This window comes from Paramormyrops kingsleyae, chromosome 7, assembly GCF_048594095.1.
Source record: "Paramormyrops kingsleyae isolate MSU_618 chromosome 7, PKINGS_0.4, whole genome shotgun sequence".
Taxonomy (NCBI): Eukaryota; Metazoa; Chordata; class Actinopteri; order Osteoglossiformes; family Mormyridae; genus Paramormyrops; species Paramormyrops kingsleyae.
The window spans coordinates 23966187-23981968 of NC_132803.1; the positions used below are offsets into that span (position 1 = coordinate 23966187).

Genomic DNA, 15782 nt, shown 5'->3' on the forward strand with positions numbered 1-15782 from the left:
ATTTTGAGCGTGGCATGGTTGTTGGTGCCAGACGGGCCGGTCTGAGTATTTCACAATCTGCTCAGTTACTGGGATTTTCACGCACAACCATTTCTAGGGTTTACAAAGAATGGTGTGCAAAGGGAAAAACATCCAGTATGCGGCAGTCCTGTGGGCGAAAATGCCTTGTTGATGCTAGACGTCAGAGGAGAATGGGCCGACTGATTCAAGCTGATAGAAGAGCAACTTTGACTGAAATAACCACTCGTTACAACCGAGGTATGCAGCAAAGCATTTGTGAAGCCACAACACGCACAACCTTGAGGCGGATGGGCTACAACAGCAGAAGACCCCACCGGATACCACTCATCTCCACTACAAATAGGAAAAAGAGGCTACAATTTGCACGAGCTCACCAAAATTGGACAGTTGAAGACTGGAAAAATGTTGCCTGGTCTGATGAGTCTCGATTTCTGTTGAGACATTCAAATGGTAGAGTCAGAATTTGGCGTAAACAGAATGAGAACATGGATCCATCATGCCTTGTTACCACTGTGCAGGCTGGTGGTGGGGGTGTAATGGTGTGGGGGATGTTTTCTTGGCACACTTTAGGCCCCTTAGTGCCAATTGGGCATTGTTTAAATGCCACGGCCTACCTGAGCATTGTTTCTGACCATGTCCATCCCTTTATGACCACCATGTACCCATCCTCTGATGGCTACTCCCAGCAGGATAATGCACCATGTCACAAAGCTCAAATCATTTCAAATTGGTTTCTTGAACATGACAATGAGTTCACTGTACTAAAATGGCCCCCACAGTCACCAGATCTCAACCCAATAGAGCATCTTTGGGATGTGGTGGAACGGGAGCTTCGTGCCCTGGATGTGCATCCCACAAATCTCCATCAACTGCAAGATGCTATCCTATCAATATGGGCCAACATTTCTAAAGAATGCTTTCAGCACCTTGTTGAATCAATGCCACGTAGAATTAAGGCAGTTCTGAAGGCGAAAGGGGGTGAAACATCGTATTAGTATGGTGTTCCTAATAATCCTTTAGGTGAGTGTATATATACACATACACACATACATATGCATAAGCAGACCACCAGGAACACTGTCTAAATATTGTCGTACCCGTATCTGCATCTAAGAGGAGGGAGTGGAAGCCACACACCAACTTTCACACACACTCTCACACACACACCCATACAAGGAGAAACAGGGGTAAAATAGGGGATGAGAGCCCTAGGCTCTCCTGTGTGTATTTGTGCGTGTATGTCTATGTGTGTGTGCGTTCTAAGTGTATGTGTGTTGATATGAAAGTGTGTGTATGTGTGCGTGTGCATATGTACGTGTATGTGTGTGTGTGTGTACGCATACGTGTATGTGTACACATTTGTGTATGTGTGTATGTTTGTGTGTTGTGAGTGTATGTATGAGTGTGCAGGTTAACATGGAATGATTCCCAGTGAGTGTGCGAGGCCACAACAACGCCGCCCCGGAGCCCCCAGACGGCCGGGAAAGCCCCGACGGGTCATGGCCCCAGCCGCCCCACAGCGGCCAGGTACCCGGGCCCCCCGCTACCGGAAGGCTGCGCGTCCACCCAAGGAAGGCAGGGGGGGAGGCACCGGGCGCCCCCCACCGGCGAGCACGAGCCAGGAACCCCACGGCCACAGGCGGCAGCACGCAGGCACGGATAGAGCCCGGAGCCCGGAGCACCCGCACACCCCGTGGGGGCCCCGCCAGCCCCGGGGAGACCCGCCCCCCCCCAAGAACCCCCACCCGGGGGACGCCCCGAGAGCCACCAAGCACACCCGCCCCTGGCTACCCCGACCCCCCCTCCCCCAAGCTCGTCTTTGATGTCCGGCAGTAGATGCCCTGGACTTGCCCAGTGGACGGCCCAGAGGATGTTCCCCACCCCCCCAGATCGCAGGCGAGCGGGCACCCCGCCGGAGACCGGCAGCACCCCACAGATGCAGCTGCCCCACCCCCAAGCCCACCCGCCGGCGCCCGCCGCCCCCGCCACACCCAGGACCCCTCACCCCGTCCGCCCCCCAACCGCCCCCCACCCACCTTGATCATTGATGGTGTACATGTGTGTGAGCTAAGGTGTCGTTGAGATATGGGGGAGCATACGGGGAAAAGACACCCACCGGCCCCCCCAAGCCCTAAGTGTCTAAAGTGGAATTAAAATAGAGGGGAAGGGAGCTGCGCAGTCCAGCTGCGGGCTGCAGAAGCAGCCGACCCAGGACCTGCACAGCTCCCCCCGCCCTCCAAAGCCCTATGTGGAGGAATGGTGTGACGTGGATGTATGTCTAAAATGCAGTTAAAATAATGAGGGGGGGTGAGTGGCTAGTCACCCTCCCCCTTCCCTCTGTGTGATGCAGTGTGGTGTTGTGGGTGTGGTGTCTAAAGTGGAATTAAAAGAGATTTTTTATGATGATACACTTTGCTGAATGAAAATACAGCATAATTACAAAAATAATACACGTCTACCTGGTACACTGTCCCCACCTCTCCAAAAAGAGGACACTTGAATTCCCACAAAATAAATTTTGATGACTTCTCAACGATACATTGGAATGATCTGCTACTGTACTGCTATCAATAACATTTGCCGAGAGGGGAGGCTAGCGACCAAAAAAATATCCATCGTAGAAAATTCAGGATATCGTCGCCTGCCTCACACTGACATGTACAATGTCCAAGGCCTGATCTTCACCTACACAGTGTCCACAGAGTTTGTTAAACATTGGACAAATCATTTTTGAGTTATAATGGCAAGATCAAGTGTCTGAGGCTGCCCTTCTCTTTGCCATCAGCATGTGACTCTGCAGTCAGTTTGCTATCATTCATCTCAAAATTTGATCAGGTTTAGATCTTCACCCTTACAACGTCAACATGAAAAACATCCGTCAAAGACTTTGGGTTATAGCCCTGATGGGATTCAATGTCTGAAAATACCTTTTGAGATCACTCTGTGGCATTGCTTCAATTCTAGGGTAATCTCAAAATTTTAGTACATCACCCATGTGATGTCCCTGCAAAGCTTGAAGGATATGAAGTTAGTGTGTGCAGATAGGTCCCAAAACTATATGCATCCCAGTGCAGTGGAAGACTATAAAGGACTTTGGAGATCGGCCATTTTCCTCAAAGGAAGTCAAGGCCTTTTCTAAACTGGACCCTCCCCACTCGTACTGAGTCACAGAGTGCTCTGTCTGTAGCCACATTCACAGCTGGAAGTTCCCTTCCTTAAGGTGTAGGGTATGAATACAACAGCAAGCTTTGTGACAAACCTTCCTTTCTCCAGCAGAAACAGGAGTTGTTGTAACTCATTACCATGATTTATAAGACTTCAGGAGCTGCAACTGTCGCCGTGACCCACATGGTATCGGAAAGTGTTACAGTTTTATATGCCCAATTATAAATGGTTCTCATTCTGATGTTTGTTTTTTGCCCGCATGGTCCCTGCAAATAACATTACAATAAGCTGAACAATTGTTTTCTAAACTCCAGAATTGATTTGAAAATATAAACTAAGTTGTCTGTATAACACAATGCAATGTCTAATAATAATGACAATGCAATGTCTAATAATAATGACATAATGACAGGCTACCAACGATACATCCAGAAAAAAAACTACAAAGACTAACTACTAGAAACCAAAAGGAAACAAGGGACCAAGACTATATCAGGGGCAAGAACAGGCTAGGGAACGGCAATCGACACCAGAGGATTCACAATGACCAGCTCAGTAAATGAACAAAGGCAGGCACTTCAAAAAGAGGACTGAGACAGGTGTGGGTTAAAAAGCCAAGGGCACAGGGCTACAAGACCCAGGTGAACAAAACACTAGTGAACACAGAGCTAAAGAACTTACAAGACCTAAAGCTAATGAAGCAGGGAAACGAGTAGAAAAAGCTGGAACAGAACACGAGGGTAAACCTAGAAGGAACTCCGATGAGGCAGATCATTGAAGAGCCTCAAATCCCTGGCTGAGGGAATGCAGTCTCTGGCACATGGCAGTCTGGGTAGCAAAGGGTTAAGCAGGGAGCAACAAGATGGGATGGCCAGCAACATCTGCCAGCTAAACAGGGAAGGGACACAAAGGGCAGGGTCAGAGGCACCAACCCTGACAATACAGCATGATTACTCTGCCCTAATTGTTCAGAACAGCCCTTGATGTGGTGGACCTTCCATCCAAGTTGTGGAAACCAGTATGGAAAGGCTGTAGAAGCCAGTTTGGAAAAGGCACCTTGTCTGGCAGTCATGTCCACTATCAAGGGTTATGGCTAGACCAGCTATGCCAAAGGGCCACTTTTTGCTGGTAAAAAGTGAGCACTAGGCCTAGGTGGAGGTATAGACAGTCATCCTGCAGGGTATACTGTACCCCTACCAAGTGCCCATAGCTATGAACCAACCTTCAGACTAACAGAAATGGAGTTGAGATATTGGCATGCATTTTGAGTCACATGCCACTAAGGTAGCAATATAATGTAGTTCCCTTTGTTGTTACACAACCATTGACACCAGAAAAAACAGATTGAAGGAAAGGTACACCTTGCAGAGCTCCCTGAGAAGGTCAGATCAGCCACAAGTCAAGGAATCACAGGACAAGTTCACATTAAGCCATTTATTTGAAGCCAAAATGTACAAGTGTCAAGGCTTGGACCAAAGTAGAGAACCTACAAAAGATATGGTGAGCAGAGATCGGGTATGGTGGAGCCACTGGTCAAGTTCGTTTAGCATCAATGGGCAGCTAGACAATTAGTTCCCTGTGAAAGAAGGAACATGTCAGATGTACCCAATGGAAGCTGGCACAACCCAGAAGACCTTTGCCTCACCTGGGATGAAACGCTGCAAGGATTTCCCAAGCCAACCACTTCCAGGGGCCACTGCACTTGGAGACAAAGCTGAGCCAAGCTGGAAGTCTTGCTTTGTAGACCCACTGCTACCATGACCAGAGGCAGCTTGGGAACCGAAGTCTTGAATAGATCCAAAGGTCTGGCCAGAAGCCAAACTGACCGAGTTGCCAGAGCCCTGCTGGGATACTAGGCCCTGGTCACTGGGGTAGTCCTGCTGAGACCCTACACCCTTCTGGTAGAGGGTCCAGCTACTGCAGTTACCTTGCTGAGAGGCCAGCTGCTGGGCACCAGCATAACTCTGTCCAGACCCAAGTTGCTGGGCACTAGTCAGGCCTTGCTGAGAGGCCAGTTGCTGGGCACCAGTTAGGCCTTGGGACCATGGCTGCTGGGCACTAGTCAGGCCTTGTTGAGAGGCCAGTTGCTGGGCACCAGTTAGGCCTTGGGACCATGGCTGCTGGGCACTGGTTAAGCCTTGGGGCCATGGCTGCTGGGCAATAGTCAGGCCTTGCTGAGAACCCAGTTGCTGGGCACCAGTTAGGCCTTGGGACCATGGCTGCTGGGCACTCGTTAAGCCTTGCTGAGAGGCCAGTTTCTGGGCACTGGTCAGGCCTTGCTGAGAGGCCAGTTGCTGGGCAGTGGAGTAGCTCTGCTTAGAGCCAAGTTGCTGGGCACTGGTTAGGCCTTGGGACCATGGCTCCTGGGCACCAGCATAACTCTGTCCAGACCCAAGTTGCTGGGCACTAGTCAGGCCTTGCTGAGAGGCCAGCTGCTGGGCAGTGGAGTAGCTCTGCTTAGAGCCAAGTTGCTGGGCACTGGTTAGGCCTTGGGACCATGGCTCCTGGGCACCAGCATAACTCTGTCCAGACCCAAGTTGCTGGGCACTAGTCAGGCCTTGCTGAGAGGCCAGCTGCTGGGCAGTGGAGTAGCTCTGCTTAGATCCAAGTTGCTGGGCACTGGTTAAGTCTTGCTGAGAGGCCAGTTGCTGGGCACCGGTTAGGCCTTGGGACCATGGCTGCTGGGCACTAGTCAGGCCTTGTTGAGAGGCCAGTTGCTGGGCACCAGTTAGGCCTTGGGACCATGGCTGCTGGGCACTGGTTAAGCCTTGGGGCCATGGCTGCTGGGCAATAGTCAGGCCTTGCTGAGAACCCAGTTGCTGGGCACCAGTTAGGCCTTGGGACCATGGCTGCTGGGCACTCGTTAAGCCTTGCTGAGAGGCCAGTTTCTGGGCACTAGTCAGGCCTTGCTGAGAGGCCAGCTGCTGGGCAGTGGAGTAGCTCTGCTTAGATCCAAGTTGCTGGGCACCGGTTAGGCCTTGGGACCATGGCTCCTGGGCACCAGCATAACTCTGTCCAGACCCAAGTTGCTGGGCACTAGTCAGGCCTTGCTGAGAGGCCAGTTGCTGGGCACCAGTTAGGCCTTGGGACCACGGCTGCTGGGCACCAGCATAACCCTGTCCAGACCAAAGTTGTTGGACACTGGTTAGGCCTTGCTGAGAGGCCAGCTGCTGGGCACCAGTTAGGCCTTGGGACCATGGCTGCTGGGCACCAGCATAACCCTGTCCAGACCCAAGTTGCTGGGCACTATTTAGGCCTTGGGACCATGGCTGCTGGGCACTCGTTAAGCCTTGCTGAGAGGCCAGTTGCTGGGCAGTGGAGTAGCTCTGCTTAGATCCAAGTTGCTGGGCACTAGTCAGTCCTTGCTGAGAGGCCAGTTGCTGGGCACTGGTTAGGCCTTGGGACCATGGCTGCTGGGCACCAGTATAACTCTGTCCAGACCCAAGTTGCTGGGCACTGGTTAGGCCTTGGGACCATGGCTGCTGGGCACCAGCATAACCCTGTCCAGACCCAAGTTGCTGGGCACTGGTTAGACCTTGCTGAGAGGCCAGTTGCTGGGCACCGGTTAGGCCTTGGGACCATGGCTGCTGGGCACTCGTTAAGCCTTGCTGAGAGGCCAGTTGCTGGGCACTGGTTAGGCCTTGGGACCCTAGCTGCTTCACAACCGTCAGGCCTTGCTGTGACGCTGCTTGCCCCTGTACCCTACCAGAGTCTACAAATACCGTAGAAGCATAGTTACCAATAGGGCCAGAGGCAGGCTGGACTGCCACATACTGGAAAGATCCTTGGCCGCCCTGGGAGCCTACAGTGCCAGTCAAGTAGAAGGACCCTGTGCCTTCATTAGAACCAGAAGTGCTTGTTGCCACTTGCACCTCACTGGGCCCAGAGCTGCTGCCAGAAGTTCCAGCACTCAAGTCACATTTCACAGGAAATCCAATGCCAGCACCTGTGGGTGAGACAAGACCAAGAATAACCACAACACCAAGGGTAAGGCATTAACGCTCAAGCTCCCAGCCAGCCTCACAATCCCATATGTAGTCAGTAGCACTTACTTAGTCCTACATCAGTGTAGTAGACTCCTACCAAGCAAATCACCCTGCAGAAGAGAAGAGATCAGCTGCACTCAGCAAATACCTTGCAGTGATAAAACCTCCCAACCCTCATTCAAGCTCAACTTACATTAAATTAACTCCAAGCGCCATCATTTGCTACAAAAACACAATAACTGGACTAAGGTGAAATCAGCCAGAGAGCAGCTGCATGGCCTTCAGTCTTACACAGTTTGTCTCAGCTACGCACTCACATGCAGGATAGCCAGCTCTGTGACACTTCCAGCTTTTAACTTTCCCGCCTCATGCAGTCTAATTAGATGCAGCTGGTAACTATGGAAACCACAACTGGCAAACAATCAGCCTCAGACCTGACAAGTACTGAGAAAAATATGATAGTGGTTCTTCATTTGTACTGAATATAATCGTGGCCAAAAGTTTTGCGAATGACCCAAGTATTGGTTTGCTGCTTCAGTGTTTGTAAATCTTTTTGTCAGATGTTTCTGTGGTATACTGAAGTATGATTACAAGCACTTCATAAGTGACAATTTCGTTAAGTTTATGCAAAGAGTCAACATTTGCAGTGTTGGCCCTTCTTTTTCAAGACCTCTCCAATTCGCCATTACTTGCTGCAATCAACTTTTGGGCCAAATGGTGACTGATGGCAGCCCATTCTTGCATAGTCAATACTTGCAGTTTGTCAGAATTTGTGGGTTTTTGTTTGTCCACCTACCTCTTGACCACAAGTTCTCAATGGGATTATGGTCAGGGGAGTTTCCTGGCCATGGACCCATAATGTCAATGTTTTGTTCCCTTAGCCACTTAGCCAATTGTTCTTGGATGGTTGGGAGAAGTTGGGGGATATTTTGGTACCATTCTTTATTCATGGCTGCATTCTTAGGCAAAAGTGTGAGTGAGCCCACTCCCTTGGCTAAGAAGCATGCCCACACATGAATAGTCTCAGGATGCTTTACTGTCGGCATGACACAGGACTGATGGTAGCGCTCACCTTTTCTTCTCTGGACAATCTTTTTTCCGGATGCCCCAAGAAATCGGAACGGGGATTCATCAGAGAAAATGACTTTACTCCAGTACTCAGCAGTCCAGTCCCTGCACCTTTTGCAGAATATCAGTCTGTCCCAGATGTTTTTCTTGGAGAGAAGTGGCTTCTTTGCTGCCCTTCTTGACACCAGGCCACCCTCCAAAAGTCTTCGCCTCACTGTGCGTGCAGATGTACTCACACCTGCCTGCTGCCATTCCCGAGCAAGCTCTGCACTGGCGGTGTCCCGATCCCACCGTTGAATCGGGAGACAGTCCTGCCGCTTGCTGGACTTTCTTGGGTGCCCTGAACCCTTCTTCACAACAATTGGACGTCTCTCCTTGAAATTCTTCTTGATCCAATATATGGTTGATTTCGGTGCAATCTTACTAGCGGTAACTAGAGGAGGCAGGACCATGGCATCTAATTGGTTGGTCCCACCTCCTCTAGTTTCTTGGACCCACCTCCTCTACAATTTGATTGGTTATCACTCTGAACCAATCATGTTTTTCTTCTGCTCTCAGAACATTTTTGGGTAAGTAAAACTCCCATGAGTTGCTGATTAACTCAAGGATGTTGCCAAGAAACACTTTCTATCCTCACTTATGGTCATGATTGGTGCTGACGGGAAAAATTCTCTTTCTCCTCATGATAGTTGGTCTCGCTCTAAGTTTATAAGGTAAGGATTTTGGTTATATGGAGGAACCTCAAAATAGTGACACTGCTCCTTCGAATTGAGAGAAGCCAGGTGAGGTGGATTGGGCATCTCAGAGGACTCCCAAGGGACTTGCTCTGGGCACATGGCACTGGGCAAAGGCAGTGGGACAGACCCAAGACACGTCAGAGGCACTGTACAGTATGTCCCAGCTGGTTTACAAATACTTAAGGATCCTTCAGAAATCAGTAACGGAGGTCTGCACTGACCTGCTGGGCATGTTGCCACCACAACCCTTACCAGAAAAAGCAGTGTGAAGAAGATGAATCGGCAAGTATCATGATTAAAGTATAGTTCAGGTATTTGTGCTGGTATTTTGTAAGACTGGTGGCTCCACTCCTTTTGGTCTGCATTGTTTTTTTGCCCTGAGGGAAACTGCCAAGTCAGCTCCAATGATACTGGACTCACACGCTCACTGGGGCTCGTCTGTTGGACCCATGTCAGCCCCCAATGAGCAAGTGGCTCACAGGCATGTTCCTGCCTACCGTCTTCTCCCAAACCCATCCTCTCCTCTCGCCATTTTCCTCTATTAGGTCACACAAGTCCACGCAGCAAATGCGTATGTGAGAAACATTATCTAATCTTAATGAAAGCTGTCTGTTAAGGCTCTTCTGAATAGTCTGTTTGTCTGGCCTCACGCCTTGGGGCTTGTTGTATTGTTTTGTGTATGTAAGCTATGTAGTTAAATTGATCTCTGGACTTTGATTTGCGTTGCAACTTATGTGTAATATTACCACACAGCAAATAAATTAGTTAGATTAATTATTGGTTTTTTAAATTGCTATCTCTTCTTAGACCAGGATTGGTACATACTACACTATTATAGCTACAGCACTGGGAATTACATAACGACTTGAGATGGCTGAATAATCATTCGCACCGGTTAAACCTGAGACTGGCTACATAATATCATACAGTGATAAACTGCCTCGCAACCTTAGCCTCATTTCCTGAGCTGCAGTGACCAAACCAACAGACATTGTGACACTTTGAAGCTACCCTGTAATCCCAGAACCAGTCCGCCTGAAAGCCAGTTTTCTCTGACATCACCGCCAAGAATGAGCAAGTTTAGTTAAAAAAGAAGTCTACAAATAACCTTAAATTAAATACAGATCATAAAAAATACTCCTAAATTAAGGACTGAGAACCGGGGACATGAGTCGGTACAAGACGGAGTCCTTCAGAGTCCGGCGGGCGGTGAAAGTGGCCAAGCAGCGGTACCGGAAACGTGTGGAGTCATATTTTCACCTTCATGACTCCCGTCGACTGTGGCAAGGAATAAATACAATCACGGACTATAAGAATAAACACGCCGTTGCTCTGAAAATAAATTTAGCAGAGTAGGGGGTGGGGGCGGGGGGGTTGCCCATGATACACTTTGCTGAAGGAAAATACAGCAGAATTACAAAAATAATACACGTCTACCTGGTAGACTGTCCCCACCTCTCCAAAAAGAGGACAATTGAATTCCCACAAAATAAACTAATAAAACCAACAAGGGCACAGGGCTACAAGACCCAGGTGAACTAAACACTAGTGAACACAGAGCTAAAGAACTTACAAGACCTAAAGCTAATGAAGCAGGGAACCGAGTAGAAAAAGCTGGAACAGAACACGAGGGTAAACCTAGAAGGATCTTCGATGAGGCTGATCATTGAAGAGCCTCAAACCCCTGACTGAGGGAATGCAGTCTCTGGCACATGGCAGTCTGGGTAGCAAAGGGTTAAGCAGGGAGCAACAAGATGGGATGGCCAGCAACATCTGCCAGCTAAACAGGGAAGGGACACAAAGGGCAGGGTCAGAGGCACCAACCCTGACAATACAGCATGATTACTCTGCCCTAATTGTTCAGAACAGCCCTTGATGTGGTGGACCTTCCATCCAAGCTGTGGAAACCAGTATGGAAAGGCTGTAGAAGCCAGTTTGGAAAAGGCACCTTGTCTGGCAGTCATGTCCACTATCAAGGGTTATGGCTACACCAGCTATGCCAAAGGGCCACTTTTTGCTGGCCAAATGAGCACTAAGACTAGGTGGAGGTATAGACAGTCATCCTACTGGGTATACTGTACCCCTACCAAGTACCCATAGCTATGAACCAACCTTCAGACTAACAGAAATGGAGTTGAGATATTGGCATGCATTTTGAGTCACATGCCACTAAGGTAGCAATATAATGTAGTTCCCTTTGTTGTTACACAACCATTGACACCAGAAAACAGATTGAAGGAAAGGTACACCTTGCAGAGCTCCCTGAGAAGGTCAGATCAGCCACAAGTCAAGGAATCACAGGACAAGTTCACATTAAGCCATTTATTTGAAGCCAAAATGTACAAGTGTCAAGGCTTGGACCAAAGTAGAGAACCTACAAAAGAGATATGGTGAGCAGAGATCGGGTATGGTGGAGCCACTGGTCAAGTTCGTTTAGCATCAATGGGCAGCTAGACAATTAGTTCCCTGTGAAAGAAGTCACATGTCAGATGTACCCAAATGGAAGCTGGCACAACCCAGAAGACCTTTGCCTCACCTGGGATGAAACGCTGCAAGGATTTCCCAAGCCAACCACTTCCAGGGGCCACTGCACTTGGAGACAAAGCTGAGCCAAGCTGGTAGTCTTGCTTTGTAGACCCACTGCTACCATGACCAGAGGCAGCTTGGGAACCGAAGTCTTGAATAGATCCAAAGGTCTGGCCAGAAGCCAAACTGACCGAGTTGCCAGAGCCCTGCTGGGATACTAGGCCCTGGTCACTGGGGTAGTCCTGCTGAGACCCTACACCCTTCTGGTAGAGGGTCCAGCTACTGCAGTTACCCTGCTGAGAGGCCAGCTGCTGGGCACCAGCATAACCCTGTCCAGACCCAAGTTGCTGGGCACTAGTCAGGCCTTGGGACCATGACTGCTGGGCACTAGTCAGGCCTTGCTGAGAGGCCAGTTGCTGGGCACCAGTTAGGCCTTGGGACCATGGCTGCTGGGCACCAGCATAACCCTGTCCAGACCCAAGGTGCTGGGCACTAGTCAGGCCTTGCTGAGAGGCCAGTTTCTGGGCACTGGTTAGGCCTTGGGACCATGGCTGCTGGGCACTAGTCAGGCCTTGCTGAGAGGCCAGTTGCTGGGCACTAGTCAGGCCTTGCTGAGAGGCCAGTTGCTGGGCACCGGTTAGGCCTTGGGACCATGGCTGCTGGGCACCAGCATAACTCTGTCCAGACCCAAGTTGCTGGGCACTGGTTAGGCCTTGCTGAGAGGCCAGCTGCTGGGCAGTGGAGTAGCTCTGCTTAGATCCAAGTTGCTGGGCACTGGTTAAGCCTTGCTGAGAGACCAGCTGCTGGACACCAGTTAGGCCTTGGGACCATGGCTGCTGGGCACTGGTTAAGCCTTGGGGCCATGGCTGCTGGGCAATAGTCAGGCCTTGCTGAGAACCCAGTTGCTGGGCACCAGTTAGGCCTTGGGACCATGGCTGCTGGGCACTCGTTAAGCCTTGCTGAGAGGCCAGTTTCTGGGCACTGGTCAGGCCTTGCTGAGAGGCCAGTTGCTGGGCAGTGGAGTAGCTCTGCTTAGAGCCAAGTTGCTGGGCACCGGTTAGGCCTTGGGACCATGGCTCCTGGGCACCAGCATAACTCTGTCCAGACCCAAGTTGCTGGGCACTAGTCAGGCCTTGTTGAGAGGCCAGTTGCTGGGCACTAGTCAGGCCTTGGGACCATGACTGCTGGGCACTAGTCAGGCCTTGCTGAGAGGCCAGTTGCTGGGCACCAGTTAGGCCTTGGGACCATGGCTGCTGGGCACCAGCATAACTCTGTCCAGACCAAAGTTGTTGGACACTGGTTAGGCCTTGCTGAGAGGCCAGCTGCTGGGCACCAGTTAGGCCTTGGGACCATGGCTGCTGGGCACCAGCATAACCCTGTCCAGACCCAAGTTGCTGGGCACTATTTAGGCCTTGGGACCATGGCTGCTGGGCACTAGTCAGTCCTTGCTGAGAGGCCAGTTGCTGGGCACTGGTTAGGCCTTGGGACCATGGCTGCTGGGCACCAGTATAACTCTGTCCAGACCCAAGTTGCTGGGCACTGGTTAGGCCTTGGAACCATGGCTGCTGGGCACCAGCATAACCCTGTCCAGACCCAAGTTGCTGGGCACTGGTTAGACCTTGCTGAGAGGCCAGTTGCTGGGCACCGGTTAGGCCTTGGGACCATGGCTGCTGGGCACTCGTTAAGCCTTGCTGAGAGGCCAGTTGCTGGGCACTGGTTAGGCCTTGGGACCCTAGCTGCTTCACAACCGTCAGGCCTTGCTGTGACGCTGCTTGCCCCTGTACCCTACCAGAGTCTACAAATACCGTAGAAGCATAGTTACCAATAGGGCCAGAGGCAGGCTGGACTGCCACATACTGGAAAGATCCTTGGCCGCCCTGGGAGCCTACAGTGCCAGTCAAGTAGAAGGACCCTGTGCCTTCATTAGAACCAGAAGTGCTTGTTGCCACTTGCACCTCACTGGGCCCAGAGCTGCTGCCAGAAGTTCCAGCACTCAAGTCACATTTCACAGGAAATCCAATGCCAGCACCTGTGGGTGAGACAAGACCAAGAATAACCACAACACCAAGGGTAAGGCATTAACGCTCAAGCTCCCAGCCAGCCTCACAATCCCATATGTAGTCAGTAGCACTTACTTAGTCCTACATCAGTGTAGTAGACTCCTACCAAGCAAATCACCCTGCAGAAGAGAAGAGATCAGCTGCACTCAGCAAATACCTTGCAGTGATAAAACCTCCCAACCCTCATTCAAGCTCAACTTACATTAAATTAACTCCAAGCGCCATCATTTGCTACAAAAACACAATAACTGGACTAAGGTGAAATCAGCCAGAGAGCAGCTGCATGGCCTTCAGTCTTACACAGTTTGTCTCAGCTACGCACTCACATGCAGGATAGCCAGCTCTGTGACACTTCCAGCTTTTAACTTTCCCGCCTCATGCAGTCTAATTAGATGCAGCTGGTAACTATGGAAACCACAACTGGCAAACAATCAGCCTCAGACCTGACAAGTACTGAGAAAAATATGATAGTGGTTCTTCATTTGTACTGAATATAATCGTGGCCAAAAGTTTTGCGAATGACCCAAGTATTGGTTTGCTGCTTCAGTGTTTGTAAATCTTTTTGTCAGATGTTTCTGTGGTATACTGAAGTATGATTACAAGCACTTCATAAGTGACAATTTCGTTAAGTTTATGCAAAGAGTCAACATTTGCAGTGTTGGCCCTTCTTTTTCAAGACCTCTCCAATTCGCCATTACTTGCTGCAATCAACTTTTGGGCCAAATGGTGACTGATGGCAGCCCATTCTTGCATAGTCAATACTTGCAGTTTGTCAGAATTTGTGGGTTTTTGTTTGTCCACCTACCTCTTGACCACAAGTTCTCAATGGGATTATGGTCAGGGGAGTTTCCTGGCCATGGACCCATAATGTCAATGTTTTGTTCCCTTAGCCACTTAGCCAATTGTTCTTGGATGGTTGGGAGAAGTTGGGGGATATTTTGGTACCATTCTTTATTCATGGCTGCATTCTTAGGCAAAAGTGTGAGTGAGCCCACTCCCTTGGCTAAGAAGCATGCCCACACATGAATAGTCTCAGGATGCTTTACTGTCGGCATGACACAGGACTGATGGTAGCGCTCACCTTTTCTTCTCTGGACAATCTTTTTTCCGGATGCCCCAAGAAATCGGAACGGGGATTCATCAGAGAAAATGACTTTACTCCAGTACTCAGCAGTCCAGTCCCTGCACCTTTTGCAGAATATCAGTCTGTCCCAGATGTTTTTCTTGGAGAGAAGTGGCTTCTTTGCTGCCCTTCTTGACACCAGGCCACCCTCCAAAAGTCTTCGCCTCACTGTGCGTGCAGATGTACTCACACCTGCCTGCTGCCATTCCCGAGCAAGCTCTGCACTGGCGGTGTCCCGATCCCACCGTTGAATCGGGAGACAGTCCTGCCGCTTGCTGGACTTTCTTGGGTGCCCTGAACCCTTCTTCACAACAATTGGACGTCTCTCCTTGAAATTCTTCTTGATCCAATATATGGTTGATTTCGGTGCAATCTTACTAGCGGTAACTAGAGGAGGCAGGACCATGGCATCTAATTGGTTGGTCCCACCTCCTCTAGTTTCTTGGACCCACCTCCTCTACAATTTGATTGGTTATCACTCTGAACCAATCATGTTTTTCTTCTGCTCTCAGAACATTTTTGGGTAAGTAAAACTCCCATGAGTTGCTGATTAACTCAAGGATGTTGCCAAGAAACACTTTCTATCCTCACTTATGGTCATGATTGGTGCTGACGGGAAAAATTCTCTTTCTCCTCATGATAGTTGGTCTCGCTCTAAGTTTATAAGGTAAGGATTTTGGTTATATGGAGGAACCTCAAAATAGTGACACTGCTCCTTCGAATTGAGAGAAGCCAGGTGAGGTGGATTGGGCATCTCAGAGGACTCCCAAGGGACTTGCTCTGGGCACATGGCACTGGGCAAAGGCAGTGGGACAGACCCAAGACACGTCAGAGGCACTGTACAGTATGTCCCAGCTGGTTTACAAATACTTAAGGATCCTTCGGAAATCAGTAACGGAGGTCTGCACTGACCTGCTGGGCATGTTGCCACCACAACCCTTACCAGAAAAAGCAGTGTGAAGAAGATGAATCGGCAAGTATCATGATTAAAGTATAGTTCAGGTATTTGTGCTGGTATTTTGTAAGACTGGTGGCTCCACTCCTTTTGGTCTGCATTGTTTTTTTGCCCTGAGGGAAACTGCCAAGTCAGCTCCAA

General features: G+C 50.0%; 1 protein-coding gene across 9 annotated transcripts; it reads right to left on the minus strand.

Annotated features, from left to right (window-relative positions):
• Positions 1 to 4605: 4605 nt before the first annotated feature.
• On the minus strand, positions 4606 to 13917 carry LOC111854156 (uncharacterized). Of its 9 annotated transcripts, none has more exons than XM_072714555.1 (6): positions 13766 to 13917; positions 13639 to 13682; positions 13225 to 13532; positions 12214 to 13050; positions 4832 to 6020; positions 4606 to 4762 (listed from the first exon to the last, which is right to left on the minus strand). In XM_072714555.1, the coding sequence occupies exons 1-6, from the start codon at positions 13789 to 13791 to the stop codon at positions 4755 to 4757; spliced, it is 2412 nt and encodes an 803-aa protein (XP_072570656.1). In that variant the 5' UTR covers positions 13792 to 13917; the 3' UTR covers positions 4606 to 4754. The 9 variants fall into 9 exon arrangements, with proteins under 9 accessions (XP_072570656.1, XP_072570655.1, XP_072570662.1 ...); XM_072714554.1 differs by having other exon boundaries at positions 13225 to 13538; XM_072714561.1 differs by lacking the exons at positions 12214 to 13050; positions 13225 to 13532; positions 13639 to 13682; positions 13766 to 13917 and adding exons at positions 6372 to 6652; positions 6722 to 7138; positions 7239 to 7282; positions 7366 to 7517.
• Between the last annotated feature and the right edge of the window lie 1865 nt (positions 13918 to 15782).

Bases quoted from the DNA above. Each gene is read 5' to 3' on its own strand.
- LOC111854156 (XM_072714554.1), bottom strand. From the start codon at position 13,791: ATGATGGCGCTTGGAGTTAATTTAAT. The intron at 13,683-13,765 runs GTAAGTTGAGCT...TCTCTTCTGCAG, and splicing joins GCGCTTGGAGTTAATTTAAT to GGTGATTTGCTTGGTAGGAG. The intron at 13,051-13,224 runs CTAACCAGTGCC...TGGTTCCAAGGC, and splicing joins AGCAGCTAGGGTCCCAAGGC to CTAACCAGTGCCCAGCAACT.